A 17,863-nucleotide genomic window follows, 5' to 3' on the forward strand; every position below is an offset into this window, starting at 1 on the left:
CATTTGTGGAGGCAGGACAGGAGGAGTGTTATAGGCTGGTGCGTCCTCTTTTGTTAATCCCACACTTTTGGAGACCCATCGGACATCCGGAACCGCTTCAAACCCCCTCATCCTCTTTTTCCCTCCCTCTCCCCCTCATCTAGTCCTGTTTCAGTCCAAGTGGCGCATCGGCCGGGGATGCAGCCTCTCGTCTCCGGCGCACGGACCTCGGGGCTTGGAGCTGCAGCAGAGCGCCTCAGCTCCATCATCTGACTTATCATGACTTATCACGCATCCAGCCGGACTGCTTTTAACTTCTGGACCACACACAACGCGGACATCTTCAATCAGATAGTTTTTCTTTAAGCCAAGAGCGCAAATCCAGCTGCGTTCAATGCGCAACCACGAACATCATGTGCTCCCGCAGTGCGCTGCTGTCCGTCTACTACCCGCAGATCTTCCTCATCCTCACCAGCGGCAGCTACCTGTACGTTTACCGCACCTTCTCCTTTTCATTTCCGATCACAGACACCAGTTGTGCATCGTGCGTAAATTCAGAAATTACGCACAAAATTGGACAAAAATCCAGAAAAAGTTACTTTAAATCAGCATTTTACTATGAAATTTGCATTTTCTGCATGAATTGTTGTACGTCATGGGATGCTGGGAACTAGATTATTTTTGATCTTTCAGCAGAGGCAGAGCCAAGAATTGGATTTCTCCTCCCAACACAGTTTTTAGTTCTAGGGAAAAAATGAATGAATCCAATATTTAATCTGCATGATTTGACATTTAGAAGCAGGCTGATGAGATAACCTGCTCTCCTGGATTTACACATTACACCAGAACCACTTTGTCATGGGAACACCTCGTCAAACAAGGGCCGTAATGGAAGCATATGGAAATAAAAGTTTTTCTCATGCTATGTGTGCAGAGGCAGGCCTTTGTAATGAGCTCCTTCTCCCCACACAGGCCTCCAAATCCATGTGATTGCTGCACCATACTCTCCTCTCATTCATGTCAAGTGCAGCTCCTGCTCTGGGAACTAAAACAGCTGTAGGGAGGGTTGATGTTTTCAGCCACCAAAGTGACCAAAATGTATGATCTGAAGCCACTTCTGTAATTCACTGTTGGATTTTAGATGATAAATCCATTCATGTTGAGTATGTTCCTGATTAATCATCTAACTTAGCTCAGTGTCTGCAAAGTGGATCATAACTTTTTTTTTCCCAAACTGGAGACGGATTGGTGCCCATCTTGTCTCTTTGTAATCCTCATCTGCGTGTCTACAGGGCGCTGTCCTCTGTGGTCGCTCTAGGAGCCAACATCATCTGCAACAAGATCCCAGGACTGGCGCCGCGTCAGAGGGCCCTCTGTCAGAGTCGACCCGATGCCATCATCGTCATCGGCGAAGGCGCCCAGCTGGGCATCAACGAGTGTCAGTACCAGTTTCGCTATGGCAGGTGGAACTGCTCCGCCCTGGGAGAGAGGACCGTCTTTGGACAAGAGCTGAGAGTAGGTCAGTCTGTTGGGAAGCACTAAAGGAAATATGATGACAGAGAAACCTGCTAAGGGAAACTAGAAATAAACCAGAAACTAGACTAGAAACCTGCCTGATGTGCACCTGCAGGTGGAACCAAACCAATCTGGATAAAGGGTTTTGTCCTTACCCAGAGGTAAAACGTCCACAAGTATCAACCACATTGAACTCTAGGTTGTAGAGTGTGTGCGCGTGTGCATAAGGCTGATCTTCGGAATTAATCAAACCGTTTCCCACGCCTTAAAAAAATGTTTTTTTTATACTAGCATGAACTACTTCTATAAACTGCACTTCAATTGGAAATGTGTTGTTGCTGTACGGCTGTGGGTTTGGATCCATGTCCAAAAGTTCTGGGAGTGATCTCTTTTTTCGACCAGATGTCTGGATCCATTTATTGCTTTTGTCGTAGGAAGTATCTGTTTTCTTTGGGCAAACAACCTCAAAGGAACACTTGATTTGCAACATTTTGGTCATGTCTTAATAATGTAAGCGTAAGGCTAAATTGGTAAATGACTATTTTAAAACAGAATCCACCAACTGTATAGAAACAAGTTCATTTTCTAAAACAAAAGCCTCTCCTGTGAGCTGAATGTCACTTCCACCAGCTCTTTTGATTGACCCATGGTGGGCCTGTGAATTCATTAAGCACTGAAAAACACCAGAGATTCACGCTAACCACTAATTGGAGTCAGCTCCAGCAGCTGGATGGCAACAATGGAGCCCTGCATATATGCACGGCTGTTCAATCAAAACAAATCACAGTGCAAAGAGATGGCTGTTTGGCTTTTGCTCGCGCCTGATGCCTTGAGAAACGCTCGCCACCGCGCAATGCATCCGAACGAGGCAAAGACTTAGCTTGATGAGAGAAGACTTCAGAGTTTGTTTTGAGTTATGGAGCGGAGGAACCGCAGGCCTGATGGTTTCTGCGAATGGGTTTGTCAAGTTGGAAGAGAGCCATCACAATCTCCTCAAACAGAGATGCCATGCATTAATACACCGTGAGAAGAACACAGGCCCAGCATTATCCCATTTGAAGCGGGTGGATATCCAATTCCCAGCTGTAGCGCCAATAATTGAACACCCCCACCCCCATCTCTATAAATAGAAACGTCTTTACGACGAAGCTCAAACGTAGAAAAGCTCGGTCCAGATTATTTGGACGTGTATAACAGCAGTATCATTTCTGTAATAATGTGGACACAAACAGAGGGACACATAAGCTGCGTGAGAAATCCCACTGATGAGAAAACATTAAATCACAGCAACTCAAAATGAGCCAAAGTGTACAACAAAAGCTGCTCCAGTCAGCCAGTAGATGTCACCTTAGTTTCCTTCCCTGCTGTGATTATTGCGTTGACAGCCGCTGACTACTGAGATGTAGCAGTGACAAGAGTACCAAACAAGACCTTCTGTAGTCTGATCCGATTCTGACCGTAAGATTACAGGAAAAATAAACATTCTCTAGCTTTAAATGTACTCCTGCTGGATGTAGTTAAATATAAGAAAACATATATTCAAGTAAACTGCAAAAACTGATTTTATCAAAAGTAAAATAGCCTCATTTTTAGACATGTTTTCAAATTTTTTGTCTAAAAAACAAAACAATTTTTCTCTAGAAAAATAGCATTACTTAAAACAAGGTAAATCTTCTTAAATATGATCCAAACTTTCTTGTTTTGAGTAAAGAATCTACCAGTGGGGTAAGTAAAACACACTTCACTAGTATTCTTGAAACTAGTAAAAGAATCTGATTTTAGATTTATTAGCCAATTCTAAGACTTATAGCCAAGCAAAGTTTGCTTACCCCACTGTAAGATTTTTTTTACTGGATCATATTTAAAATATTTTCCTTATTTCAAGCATTGTTATTTTTCTAGATTTCTTTATTCTTAGACTAAAAATAAAAAAAAGTCCAAAAATGAGTTTTTTTTTTTTACTTTCTTAGGAATTTGTTTTTGCAGTGTAGAAGATCCAAAACATTGATTCATTCAAATGTGTCTGGTGGTTCATGACACATTTTGCAAACAAAGCACACAAAAACAAAAGTATTCTCCTCTATTTAGTGGGTGATATTAATCTAAGAAAAGCATTTGTTGCTGCCCATCGATCTGGGAAGGCGTACGGAGCAATTCCCAAGCAGTTTGGAAATGGGTCCTGTTACTGAAGTGATGTTTCTGTGGTGTCAAAGAAATGATTAGGTTGGTGGCATGTGTCAGGTAACATGGATAATAATACCTAGTATTCCCAAACATTTGGGCAAAATGAGCAGCACTTTACCCGTCATGTTTTGGCTGGTCTTGTGTATCACATGTGCAAAGCACATAATAATGCTGTCAGTCCTCTCAGAAGTGGATGTCCTAGCAAGTTCCCATCAAGATCAGACAGTGTAACCACTTAGAAAAAAGTCTGAGAAATGCAACTCAGATTTCATGGTCCTCAGTTTGAGTGTTACATGTTAAGATTCTGGGTGGTTTAACCAGAATGATACTCGAGCAAGTGGGGCTTATGTGGAAAAATAATCAGGAAAGGGATTTTTTTTTCACCCTTAAGGAAGAAATTAAACATGGCAGAGCAGCTTAGCACTGAAAAGCTGCATCTGAGCTAACCAGTAGAGAATCCAGTTTACAATCCAGAATCTCCAACTTCATCTCCACTGAAGGAGTTCTGTTGTGTGGTGTAGTTGCTAATGCTAACAGTTAGCTTCTACTAGTTGCAAGATCCTCTGCTGTTTACTGGATACGAAACCAACAGCCATCTCCTTCGAGAGTCAATATGGTTGAGTTCAAGTGACAGCTTGACGTAAATCTGTCAGGCTTTTCAAATCCTAGTGTTGCAACGTCTATTTTCTATAAGAGACTAATGCAGTAAATGGGTGTAGGGCACACAATTTTCACACTCAGTCTGCATGTTAAACTCAGAGTTTATTATTTCAAAAATAATAAGTAAAAATAGTTTCTCAGTGAAGGACCTCTCCAACACTTCATAAGCTTGGACACATCTCCTTACATGCATATCCAAACCCACTTCAATGCTGGCAATAAATAAGCATTAGTCACGCCAACACTAAACTCCGTACCACACTACACTGAGCTATTGCTAATGTCCTTGTTGGACAAGGCAAAAACAGCAAAGTATAATGTGGGAGCAGACATATAATGTTCCAGAATGTACTGGAATTATCCAGACTGAATAAATCACAGACAGATCTATAGCTTGCTTGAGTTATCCTACCGTATACGACTGCACACAGTTTCTAATATTAGTCAGCATAATAGAGCCATCTGGGCCAATCAACCCTCAGAATGTAGTTAATTTAGAATTAATTCCATACCCAAGTGGGCCAGGTCAACCAGTATTTTCCCCATAGGGCTTTATTATGGGGTTGTATTTGGCAATTTATTGAGGCTCCTGGGCCATTGTGAGCCCCAACAAAGTTTCATGTGCTCTATAGAGGCTCAAATAAAAGTTTCCAATTGAAAAAAAATAGAACCTTTCAAAATTTATTCAGATCCTGCTTTTTTCCAGGAAGCAAGGAGGCAGCATTCACTTACGCCATCACAGCAGCTGGAGTTGCCCATGCAGTGACTACAGCTTGCAGCCAAGGCAACCTGAACCAGTGTGGCTGCGACCGTGAGAAGCATGGCTACCACACCCAAGAGGAGGGCTGGAAATGGGGAGGCTGCTCAGCCGACATCAAGTATGGCGTGGAGTTTTCACGGCGCTTTGTGGATGCCCGCGAGATCAGAAAAAACGCCCGCCGGCTGATGAATCTGCACAACAACGAGGCAGGTCGAAAGGTAACACCAGCGGTTTGGTGCAATGCCACTGTTTAAGCAAAAAGATGACTTTTACAAAGACACAAGAAAAATGTTGCACAGGCAAATAATGGTCAGTAACGCAGATCAAACTTCAGCACAGACAGAATCAAAGGGTCAAGAGCACCCCCCCCCCACACACACACACACACAAGACTGTTAAAAAAGAAAATAAAAAACAACGTTGCTGATTTGACGAATACGTTTCCGTTTTATTATAGCCTAAATGAAATATCCTTTATTGATAATACTTTATCGAGAGAAAGGTTTTTGAAATCAATCACCTGTCTATTATGACATTTGCAAATATTTAAGACATTATAATGTAAATCTGGCTCAAAGCACTACGTAATACTATACGAGCTAGGTTACACAACAGCTCTGGTCAGTTTTTTCTCCTGTCACGCAACTCTGTGGTCTGAGAAAAGGTGAAGTTAATTTAAGACTACACTTTTGTGGTTTCTGAAAAAAAGTTAGCATACCGGCTGATGTGCTGAAAAGTTGAAGCGCCCACAGAAATGTAAGCGAAAAAAGAGAGACTAACCAAACATTTTACAGTGAATAGACATGTTTCCAACAGTTCCATCTTTAGTAAAATCTTTCCTCTCTGTGAGCAGATCCTGGAGGAGAGGACAAAGCTGGAGTGCAAGTGTCATGGTGTATCTGGGTCCTGCACCACTAGGACCTGCTGGATCACCCTGCCCAAGTTCAGAGAGATCGGCTACATGCTGAAGGAACGCTACAGCGAGGCGGTGCAAGTAGAGCCGGTTCGGGCCTCACGACTCCGCCAGCCCTCCTTCCTACGTCTGAAAGATTCTCGGGGTTACCAGAAGCCCACAGACACAGATCTGGTGTACCTGGAGCGTTCTCCCAATTACTGTGAGGAGGACCGGGCCACGGGGAGCACAGGGACAAGAGGCAGACTGTGCAACGGCACGTCAACCCAAACAGTCGGTTGCAATGTGATGTGCTGCGGCCGGGGTTACAACACACACCATTACACCCGAGTGTGGCAATGCAACTGCAAATTCCACTGGTGCTGCTTCGTTAAGTGCAACACCTGTAGTGAGACATCTGAACTTTTCACCTGCAAGTAGGCAAAAGGAAATAGGGGATCCAAAGTGAGGGACTTGGAGTGATGGATAACATTTTTGCACATTTTAACATCCTATTTGGTGATGATAACAAAATGAGATATGACAAGGTTTGAGCCCCTTTCACACTAGCGCCGGCTCCACTCCGCACAGCCTGGCCGGGTTGATTACACACATGAATGCAGACGTGACTGAGCATATGGGAGGTATGCAAAACTGGTGCAACGAAATCAGTCATGAGCGCATCACTAAGCATGCGGGTAGGGCAAAAGACACTGTTAGAAGTCTGTGGTAAACAAAAAAGGCAGCCATGAGCAGTGTTGTTTTTGGAGACTGACTCTGATAGTGCATTCATTGTGCTCTACAAATGTGGACACCCCATACCCTATCTGGGCCGAGTGGAGCTGCGGCTAGTGTGGAAGGCATTGGGAACCTTTATGGTACACTTGCTTCCAACTTGAAAAAATGAGACAAAGCAGAAATGATAGGACTTCAAAATCACGTCTGAATTTCGTTTGCATCCAATAAAGCTTTATTGTTACATCTTTATATGATGTATATAATACATAAGTGTAGAGCAAAATGAAAAAAGGTAACACTACATTTGGGTTACTCTGATCCAAGCCAGGTTCAGATAAAGCCTAAATGACTGCAGCCAAACGGTCCTCTTACACTGTATTCTGTTGAAACACTGAAAATTAAGCAATTATTTTTGTAAAACATCTTTAAACTGTACAGCCTTGCTAGATTCGTAGTTACTGACATGGATATAATTGTTGGTATCCTCCTGTTATGGAAAGAAAAACCCTTTGAAATACCAGAATTCAGACATTGGTTTTGAACTCAGGATTTGTTGCAAACATTTGAAGGAAACATTTGTTTAAGGTCAAGTTCACTCATATTAATTAATACATCTGCAATGGTCTCTAGTAGGAATGAATGGCTTGTAAGTCGTTTTCTGGAAAAATCTCAGACGCTCCTGTTTGAGGACCTAGAAGTCAGCTGGAGGAGACAGTAGCTTCAGACGGCAGAGTCTAGTCTTCTCAGTGGCCTAGTGGTAGAGTGTCCGCCCTGGGACTGGGACAAGGTTCAAATCTTGGCTGGGTCACACCGATGACTTTAAAAATGGGACCCAATGCCTCCCTGCTTGGCACTCCGCTTTAGAGGGGTTGGATTGGGGGGTTAAACCACCAAATGGTTCCTGAGCGCGGCCACAGCTGCAGCTCACCGCTCCTCACAGGGATGGGTCTAATGCGGAGATGATTTTCACTGGTGGGTGATGACTAATGCGACTTTAACTTTATTTCCTGATATTTGGACATCTTGCCTCGCATTTGATAACAGCAATGATACTCTACCATCAACTCCGTTTGCTCTGCAACACTGCTGATGCTAATGGTTAGCTTCTACTAGTCGAGACGTTCCCTGATGTTTCCGGATGCTAAACCAACAACAGTCTTCCCTGTTGCGAGCTAAGATGGGCGAGTCCATGAACGTTACGTGACCGTGTGACTTAGATCTGTCAGACGTTTTTCTGTCTATTTTCTATGAGGCTAATGTGAGAGATAGGGGTAGAAGACATTTAGTCTGCATGTTCAACTCAGAGTGACTTATCATTTTCAAAAATAATAAGTAAAAGTTGGTTCTCACTTAACCTGCTCTTTAAGTGATTTCTGTGACTCTTAGTGTGAAGTCTATGTCCACCTATCGCAGGAATGAAGGGGGTCCTCTCCAGATGTTTCAGCCGCCTTTACTGATGTTGAATAGGCTTCACATCAGGCTTCACATCAGGATAAAAGGCCATTTTAGAATAGTCCAGTTCTTAGTCATTCTTGGGTGTTTGAGTTTCAGTTAGCTCCAGAATGTCTCAAACACCCTGAGTCAGATGCAAGAACAAAAGTTCTAAAACAGAACTAAGCTTCCTCAATGTTTCACCATAGATTCAGTGTTTTTATGTACGTTTCAAAGAGATATAAGCTCCAGGTTTGTCTCATCCATCTAAAGGACATTCTCCCAGAATCTTTCAGGCTTGACATCAAACATTTGTCAAATTCCACTCTCCCGTTTTTATGATTTGCTTTAAAAATTATGTCCTATGTGGCCGTCTTCCATTAAGTCCACTTTGGCTTGAATTGCGATGGATGAGGCTAGTGATGTACCTTGCAGTCCAACTCTGATCTCTTGGGCATTTTTCTAGGTTCACTGGTGATCAGTTTCTTTAACTCGTCATCCATTATGAGGTCACATCCAGGGAGGTTGGCTAACGTGGGCTTTAAATGTCTGAATACGTGAACATGTCTGGATATGACCTTTTAACTTCACTATGCTGGTCAATAATTGTCTTTCTGCTCTCCTGAGTTCTCTGTAATGCATGTTCAATGTGGTACACACCCTGATACCAAACAGCCCTGTGACTATGTTCAACCTTTAAAAAGGCCGACTGACTGATTATAAGACTGAAGACCGATTTTGGGGATATGCATTGGTGAAATTATTGCGATACGATACGTATTACAATACAGGGGAAATGATACAATATATCACAATATTATTGCAATACATTCAGTCAGACGATATGAGCAATTTTTTATGCTGAATTAATTATAGGAGAATTCAATAAACAGTCCAAACTGATACTTAACATGTTTAACAAGAGGTATCTGAATCATAATAGATGGATTTACATTTCAATGGTGGAAACAAAACCCATTGCACACTGTTGCCAACTAGCAGCCAGCGTTTGAATTACACCAAAGAAAAGAAAATACACAAACATTTGCAAGTAAATTCTTCCCCAAATGAAATACACTGCTTTTGAATATCGATATATCGCTGGAAAAAATATCATGATATATTGCCATATCGATATTTTCTTACATCCCTATAACTGATGCTGATTACAGGACAAACCTTAGTGCAACATGTCCCGTGCTCAAATCATAATCAATCTTTTCTGGAGGTACCACCATTTAAGTCCAGACAACTTTCAGCAGTTTGTTATTTGTAACTGTTCTGTTGAATCACATTTTAAAAGCAATGTCTGATTTTCAGTAAATCTTTATTTATTACACTTTTGTAAAGTATTGTGTTGTTTACTGTCCAACAGAAAGGCACCAACAATGTTAACCACATCTATGCTCCAACATCCCCATTATAATCTTCATTTCTCATGTGAAGAACATTCACTGAAGAGCATCATTTCCATCAGCATCCCTTCTCACAACAAATTGTTTTCCTTTGTAGTTTTTTGGTCATTGTTTAACCCTTTTTCCTAAGACATGAGTCACACAAGGACAGAGGGGAGCAAAGGGAGAATCTGTTCATCGTTTGATTTTTGGAGGACTTTGTACTTTAAAAATTAAACATAAACCTCGACAGAGGTGTAATCAGGTTCAGACACAACCAGCATTCCCTCGAGCAGCGAAGGCGTGGAATTCCACACGCGGACTGTGCTTACACAAAGCCTTCCAGCGTGGTTTAGACCCGCTCCGATTGCTGGCACGAATCCTGACCACAAAGAAATGGGAGTCTGAGACCATCAAAGGCCTTTCTGGGTAGCACACTTAATGTATTTAGAGTAGTTTATTTAGGCTTACAAAAGAATTTGAAGAGTATATTTTTATATGAGGAACGTGGCCCTTTAGGTCATGGTAACTTTAAGATGAATTTAGAGACGAGCCTTTTGCGTGTCATCGTATTAATATATTTGAACGTTGTAACTTATTTGGAGTTTATCAAAGTACCTAAGCAGTAAATACTCCATTTGTTTTATTAACAAGACCCTTAACCCTTCACCTGAGTTACACCATTAATGGTACTACAGGGAAGTTTGTGGAAACATACTAGATGAGGAAAAGCAGGTAAAAAAAAACCTGACACTTAGGAAAATGCAGTAAACTACAACAGTACTGTAGAAAAAGTTGTAAGATTTCTCCTGTTTTTCCAATTTTATGACAACTAAAGTCTACTTTAAACTGGAAGCTTCAGCAGAGCGAAACGGCAGCGGAACGTTTTACTCGCGACTTTCGCTGCAAGCCACTACACACTGGGAGAACCTCAGCTGCGAAGCGGCTTCTCTGCCATGCTCCTCGCTGGACTCGCAGGATCACAGAGTTTATGCCATTAATCCAAAAAGAAGGAAATCACATATGATGTCACATATGTTGTTCCTCTCCCCCGCCAGGATTAAATTCATAAAAACACACCGCTGCACTTCTGGAACAATGCTGGGAGTAAATAAGCTGTGGGTCACTTGTGTTGACGTAATCCATGAAATCGCATCGCTGCAATAGTCTTTTATTTTGAAAATTACCGAGCGTTTTATACAGAAAATGTGATTTCCTGTCTAGCCCCATGTTACTTGTGGATTTCTGCGTCATGGCTGGTTTGAATCACCCCCGTAGACTATAATGGACTATTTGAAGCAGTGACATTCCGCTGATGCTTCCAGTGTGAAGTAGGGTTAGTGTGTCAGCTTTTCCACAGACCCAGGATGATTTGAAATGTTTTAATAAAATAAATTATATGAAAGCTGAATCTTGTAAGTCAGGTTGTTTTAGTCCAATAATGAAATTTGCTTACTGATCTGAAACAATTAAGTGTGAAAAAGGAAAAATCCGAAAGTATCTTTAAGGGGGGTAAATACTTTTTCAAAGCATTGTGTGTACTTTTTAAAGTAATGAGAGCACAAAAGTATTTCCTAAAGACATAACTAAAGCAAATTTAAGTTTATACGTTTGTTTGTGGCAAAAATTAAAGTCTGTATCAAAAGAAATGTGACATTTTTTGCTTTTATTATATTTAAACATCCTTTTAAGTTTTATTTCAGCTTTGGTCACATTTACATTTTAAAAATCTGTACAACTTTATTAGTCCTTATTACCCTGCTTAAATGTGGAGAATGGTGGTTTTGTTCGGGGCCGGTATCAAACCATAAGCAGAGAAACAAAACAGCGGTGTAAAACGCTGATTCTCCTGCCTGGTCTGATTTGATGGGGAGCTGAACGGCCGGCTGCAGTCGAGCCACCTCATTCAGCCCAGCTGACTGGCACACCCCCTTTCCTGTGGGGGCTGAAAAGCATTGCAGCCAGCCACTGGAGCACACGTAACAGCTGTTTTGTTAGCCGTCTGAAATCTGAGGGACCGGAACCGCGTAAGCTCCCTTCACTATGGTGCTGGATTGAGGGGGGAAAGTCCCGGCGATTGTTTCGATACATTTTGTCATTAAAAATTGGAAGCAGAGAAAACAGGGTGGAGCAGGGTGTGTGCAGGCCCGTAAAGCGCCGCATTGTTAAAATGTCAGAACCGTTCAGCTTATTGGGCAGAAGGAGGAGCAGAGATGAATGTCAGCTCGCAAACTGATGCTTCTCATCTGATTCATGTGTTTACTCTGTGAATGAGCACTCCCAGCATGCACCTCTCGGAGAAGAGCAGGTTAAAAGTCTAACAATGGTCCGTGGAGTCTGGTGGGAGTCCAACACATTCCTTTATAGAAAGGCTGAATCAGCTGTAAGAACTCTTTTGACCTTATGCATCCACAGATAAAAGTTATTATGCATCAAACTCATAATTAAATATCAGTGCAAAAGCCAGAAGAGACGCAGAAAGTCTTGTTTTTACATATCCGAGTCAAGCAGAGGCTCTGAACCCGTGTGGTGTTATGCACCTTCAGTTTATTACGTTTTACACCTGAGATTATTAGTTGTATTAATAAATCATTCACTTAGATGACTTCAGATGTTAATACTTATATGCATGTTTAAATAAACGGGTTATTAAGATCATAATGCCACTGTTTTCATTAGTTAAGGCCACATGGGGGTTGATTACGCCATGTTTAAGTTTCATGGTTGCAGCAAAAGCCACTAAATTAAACTCTGCCTCCTGCTGCCAATGTCGTCGTCTGTGAAAGGCGACAGGCCTGGACACCGTGGTGCTCTTTGTCTTTGGATTTACTCACAAGACAACGGCCTTTTTAAAAGATGCCAGCATGTGTTCAAACTCACCAATTCCTTATTTCCCAAACTTAAACCAGGACAAAGCAGGAGCTGTTGACCTGCTGACTTTTGGACCGGCCTTTGAATATTAACTCAAACCCTGCAGAGCTGAGGTAGAAAAGTAGTTGGAAATACTTTTCAGATTAAGAAATTTCAAGCAAAATCAGGTTTTTTTTCTTACATATTCTATCAGTAGTGTTTAGGGCAGTTTTCTTTCTGGTCTTGAACCAGCAGATGCAGCTGAGGCAGCATCGATGAGGCTGATAAGACAAGGAGTGCCTAGTTTAGCTGTTCCCAGTAAGCTGGAGGAGGAGAACCTTCTGTTTGATGGTCTTTAGGTGTCTTTCCTCACAGGTTTGAGCAGCAAGCTTCCATCGCGCTCTTCCACCTGGAATCCCAGCTCTCGGAGCGCGGAGTAGTCAGCCGGGCCCCGCCGCTCCAGGCTGGCAACCAGCTCCTGGTTCTCCTTGTTGTTCTCCAGGAGGTTCCTGATGGTGAAGATGGCCCACTGGCTGATAACTAGAGGTCACTGGTTAAAGGAAAGTTACTGAAAACCCTTCTGATTACTCAATGGCTTACTGTGTAAAAAAAACATCTAAAAAAAAAGATAAACAGGAAATGAAAATGTCGCCCTCTGCTGTTCACTGCAGAGATGTAAAATAAAATATTTTGCTATGGAACGATAGAGATGTAACCGTTTAAAATAGCGCTACGTGAGAGCGCACACAACTCATGACGTTGAGGACGCCGCTGAACTACACCCACATCAAACATTTGACTAGGCACCTGTACAAGTTACTTCATCATAAACATGTTTGTGTAGATCAGCTGTGGAGGTCATCCTGTATTAAAATCATTTAAAAACAGATTTGTCTATAAACGTACATCTAATAAACACCTTGAGAGTTTCTGAACATTGAATCCTATAGTTAATGAGATAGTTAGATAAACCCAAACATGACAATTCCACCTTTACTCAAAACTCCTCGATACTGAAACTGAATAACTCAGAAAAAGCTACTCCGAGTTCACATTTTCTGGGGCCTGATGGCAGATTCGCTTCACTAAACCAACAAATATTACCACTAGAAACCATGAAAGATGGTTTCCACTTCTTAGAGTCACTCATAAATTAAGAGGGAAGTGTCAAGAAAATGGCTTTATTTAAAAAGAATAACCTGAATGAGTCTGAGGTCTTTACCCTTGCAGTGGTTGCCACAGCAGAGCAAGAAAACCTCCTTCAATCCCTCACACAAAAAAAGAATTGTATGGGGAAACATTGCAGGATGGCAAAAGGGCTTAGTGTGTGTGTGTGTGTGTGTGTGTGTGTGTGTGTGTGTGTGTGTGTGTGTGTGTGTGTGTGTGTGTGTGTGTGTGTGTGTGTGTGTGTGTGTGTGTGTGTGTGTGTGTGTGTGTGTGTGTGTGTGTGTGTGTGTGTGAAGCTCAGAACAATGTATAAATGTCATGTTACCGCTTTCTTTTATTTTACGACTGATTCACATTAAAAAAGTCTGGAAAAGCAAAGTTTTACAGCTTCCTCATCCTGCACTTTTTTTCCCAGAGACAAGCAGCAGAATGAGGCTGGTCCTCCTTCACCGATTCTGGTCAGGACAGCAGACAAGACACACAACCCTTTTAATAAGTTTTACCTTAAAAGGTTAAAATGGACCTCTTCAATCATTAACTGAGGATGTTAAACTTATGCTGCTTGTGATTTGTCTTAGATGGCAGAATTTAAATACAACCTGACACCAACAAAACGGTTTCACAGACTTGCTCTGTGCCTCTCAAGTTTCCCTATAAAATCTTAAAACATCTCCTCTTGGACAAAATGGTCTCACACCATGGAGCAATAGACGGAGCCTGGCCATGTAGAGTCAGCCTGGTAAGATGCCTCTATTGTCACACACTTATAATAGTGTGTGGGCTTAATACCCCCACTCTAAATAATTAACTTTTACTTGGTTGTAAAAAGTTCAAATTCAAGCTTTATTGGCCAGATGAGCTGAACAGGAAACAATCCACACATGTGGGAAGCTAGGCAGTTTTGGCTTGCTTTTAGCACCCCCTAGTGTCCATTTGTAGAATCAAAACCAAAACGTATCTCCTCTCTGTGCGTTTGTCTTTTTAACACCTTAATCTAACACCTGAAATGTCTCCCAGCCTTCCTTAGTGTCTACAGCAGTGATTCATCACGAAATTAAACAAATCAGCGGTGTTCATGACCTAAAACATGCAGGAAATGTGCTGGAAGCAGACTGCAGCGCCAGGTATGTCAGCTCCATTTTTTCCAAGTCCCAACAAAGCGGCCCACCAGTCTGAAGTTACGAGTGGAATATTTTGGCCACGGGGGTGATAGGCGCTGGGTGGCCTTTTAGCACAGACTGGCTCAAGAAAATTATTTTAAAATATGAAAAAGCTACAATGTATCCCTTTAAAATGTTCTTTTTACAGGCGGAGGGTTTCAGAGAAAATGTTTATATCACAGGTGATAAAACAGTTACTTCTTAAAGCAGATTCTGACTCAAATATTTCAAGGATAAAAAAAATTAAGGAATATTAACTCTTTAACTTCCACACCAAGAAAAAAGCTATATGAATATATAAATATGCATTCATTGCATTTTTTAATCATTTGGGGCAGGAAGGGTTAAAAAAATAATTACATAAATAATGATAATAGAATTTAAAATGCATAAATGAAAAACATCAGTTATTTCTTATTCAAACATCTTCATATATCAATTTTTTGTGTGCATGTTTCAATAAAATGTACACATTTTCTCTATCAAGTAGAGGGTTATAATCACACGTGTAAACTTGACCCCACATTCAGCTTCGCACACACTTCCTTATTCCTGCAGCCATTAACAAATAAAAACAAATTTGTAAAAGCCTCTTGATTGATACTTGCCTATAAAACAATAATTTAGACTTTTTTGTGCTTTAAAAGCAAACAGGAAGTCACTGAAATAAAGGATACAAGGATTGTTGCCGTCTATGTTGCAGTTATCCAGGATGAGCGGGATGCCTTCCAGCTCTCTCACCTGAAAAACAACTTTAGTTCATTAAGAATAAAAGTGTTTTCTGACCTGGTAACTAACTTAAATCAAACTAAAAGAATACTTAGTTGAGTGGAAAGCACCGGTGTTTGTTTAAAACCACCACATAGTGAGATCTGCTCTTTATCACGCGTCTCATCCTATAGGCTTCATCCTTGTCCCTGCTTGTTGTTGCCGTTGTGGTTACCCTCCTAAGGGCCAACTAGGAGCAACAAAACAAGACAAAGTGCTGATTTTTAGAAAACGGGGAGGTGATTTAGAGCGTCCAAAAACACAGCGAACACCCAGGTCTTTGCTATGAGAACAAAAGTTGCTTACATTACGTCCAAACCCATAAAAAGACGAATAACAAGCGAGTGGACACGGACTTGGGCCTGGTACGAGCCGTTCGTTCATAGCCTCGCATGCACGTCTTAAATTACAACCTCTGCCAAAGGTGAGGAGAGTGACTTTTGGTTTACTGGAAGAGATCCTGGTGAAAACAGATACGGGGTGATTTCTGACCACTGACAGACCACAGATCAGCATCCATAAATATTATAGAGAGGCCGGATGAGGGTGGCCATCCCACAAGCATTCCACATATCTGTTTCTATTAAATACGACTAAACGCTCCGCCATGCTGCTGCTCAGCTGCTTTATCATCTGGTGGAATGGAGATAATGAGAAAAGCTAAGAAAAATGGTGAAAAGAAGAAAAAATCACTTTCAAACTGAAACGAAACATTTTCTCACTCTATTAGACAATTATTCACGTTCTAAGCGGTTTGTTTTAAGTTGTAACAATAACTCAGTACCACAGTCAACCAATTCAGTTCAGAGGAATGCCAAAGCTGTGAAACAATTAATCTAATCGCTTGACAGCAAACATCCCTGAGTCAGAATCATAAGATACGATGATTTGTTTAAAACAATAAGAAAAAAAAGGTCAACGTTCGGGACTCTTTTAAACATTAAAGTAACACACAGCAGTTTCCTGGTCTTCCTCTACTGGTTGAAAGTGAAATTACAACCATTGTAAACAAGCCTGTGCTAACACTAACATAAACCAACTAATGCTATACACCATGAAGTAAAAAAAAATCCACACTGTTGGACAAAAAATTACTATTATTTACAAGTCCAGTAGCAACAAAGCCAGGTCACCATCAGTCGCTGGTTTTGTAGACTCCTTTAGCTTCCTTAAACTAGCATAGGCTGCACCGATGTTTACTCTGATTTTAGCGATTTGCTTTGCCTCCAAAGACATTAGTCTCTTACTTTTACTACTAGGCTCCGCCATTGTGACAACAAAAAAGCAAACTTAGTCTTTCTTCTTCTTGTGCTTTGCATTGACAATCTGCAAATTGAAAATGCTAACCGCTAGCATTACAACCTACACACAGCCAACAGAAAAGCAGGCAGAGTGCCCCCTAGAACATTTACCCACTCCACAAAACTATCAAGTGTGTTTTTTGTTCAGAAGAGGGGTGCAGAGTGGTGTCAAATATGAAATTGGTCAAGTTTTTAAACAATCACTGAGATTAACGTGAAAGCTTTAGCTGAAAGTTTATAAAGCTATCTGTCTTTACTTGTGAAAATAATACTGTGAAACTTTATACAAACTACTACATTTGTGATGAAGTTGTGACAGAGGCAGCCTCACACACGGACTCTGCTTTGAGTTGAACTTCAGACAGTTTTACTGACACACTCTACAACAGTGGTCCACAAATGGCGGCCCGCGGGCCACATCCGCCCTGCGAGCTCTCTCCTTGTGGCCCCCAAACCCCGTGTGCACCCCCCACCCCCACCCCTGACGGCCGACCGGGAGGTTTAGGATAGAGCTGAGGAAAATAATCAAATACCGTATTTTCACGACCATAGGGCGCACCGTGTTCTAGGGCGCAGCTTCAGTTACCGGTGTCTTTTTGGTATTTAACACATACAAAAGGCGCAGCGGGTTATAGGGCGTGGGCGCGGCACGGTAAAAGGTACCGGTAAAACATCTGTGCGGGCTCAGGACTCGGAACATATCAGTGCAAACCAGACATTGTGAAAATTATAAACAGCCAAAAATATGCTTCACTTTACTGGTCTAGTCCTGGATCAGACCTGGTTTAGAGCGCACGTGCACTTCCTCATTGCGTGCGCTGACGGCTCGTGCTCTTCTACTGGGCTCGACGCACGGGAGGCAACTTCGCCTCTCCTCCATTCATTTTCAATGAGACATGCACGACAAAGCGATAATCGCGGGTCTCCCTCCTACTAAAGCCGGGCGTACACCGGGAGTGCTGCAGGAGGACACACAGGGATTTATGGGGGTTGGATGAGGAAAACGAAATAAAAAAAGTAAATCTGTTTTGTGATTGTTTAATTTGACATGAACACGACAAGCA

General features: G+C 41.7%; 2 protein-coding genes across 4 annotated transcripts in view; one reads left to right on the forward strand and one right to left on the reverse strand.

Moving 5' to 3' along the window:
* Positions 1-10,570, forward strand: wnt7ba (wingless-type MMTV integration site family, member 7Ba). Its single transcript, XM_015957032.3, has 4 exons — positions 1-466; positions 1,272-1,498; positions 5,045-5,316; positions 5,952-10,570. The coding sequence occupies exons 1-4, from the start codon at positions 393-395 to the stop codon at positions 6,429-6,431; spliced, it is 1,053 nt and encodes a 350-aa protein (XP_015812518.1). The 5' UTR covers positions 1-392; the 3' UTR covers positions 6,432-10,570.
* atxn10 (ataxin 10) overlaps positions 6,934-17,863 on the reverse strand; it is a 24,673-nt gene continuing 13,743 nt past the window's right edge. For all 3 annotated transcript variants that reach the window (XM_054740055.2, XM_015957020.3, XM_054740054.2), the window contains exons 10-11: positions 15,408-15,471; positions 6,934-12,943 (exon numbers count right to left, since the gene is read on the reverse strand). In XM_054740055.2, coding sequence (XP_054596030.1) covers positions 12,759-12,943; positions 15,408-15,471 — 249 coding nt within the window. In that variant the 3' untranslated portion in view covers positions 6,934-12,758. The remainder of the gene's footprint in view (positions 12,944-15,407; positions 15,472-17,863) is intronic.

Source organism: Nothobranchius furzeri, chromosome 1 (genome assembly GCF_043380555.1).
Source record: "Nothobranchius furzeri strain GRZ-AD chromosome 1, NfurGRZ-RIMD1, whole genome shotgun sequence".
Lineage (NCBI taxonomy): Eukaryota > Metazoa > Chordata > Actinopteri > Cyprinodontiformes > Nothobranchiidae > Nothobranchius > Nothobranchius furzeri.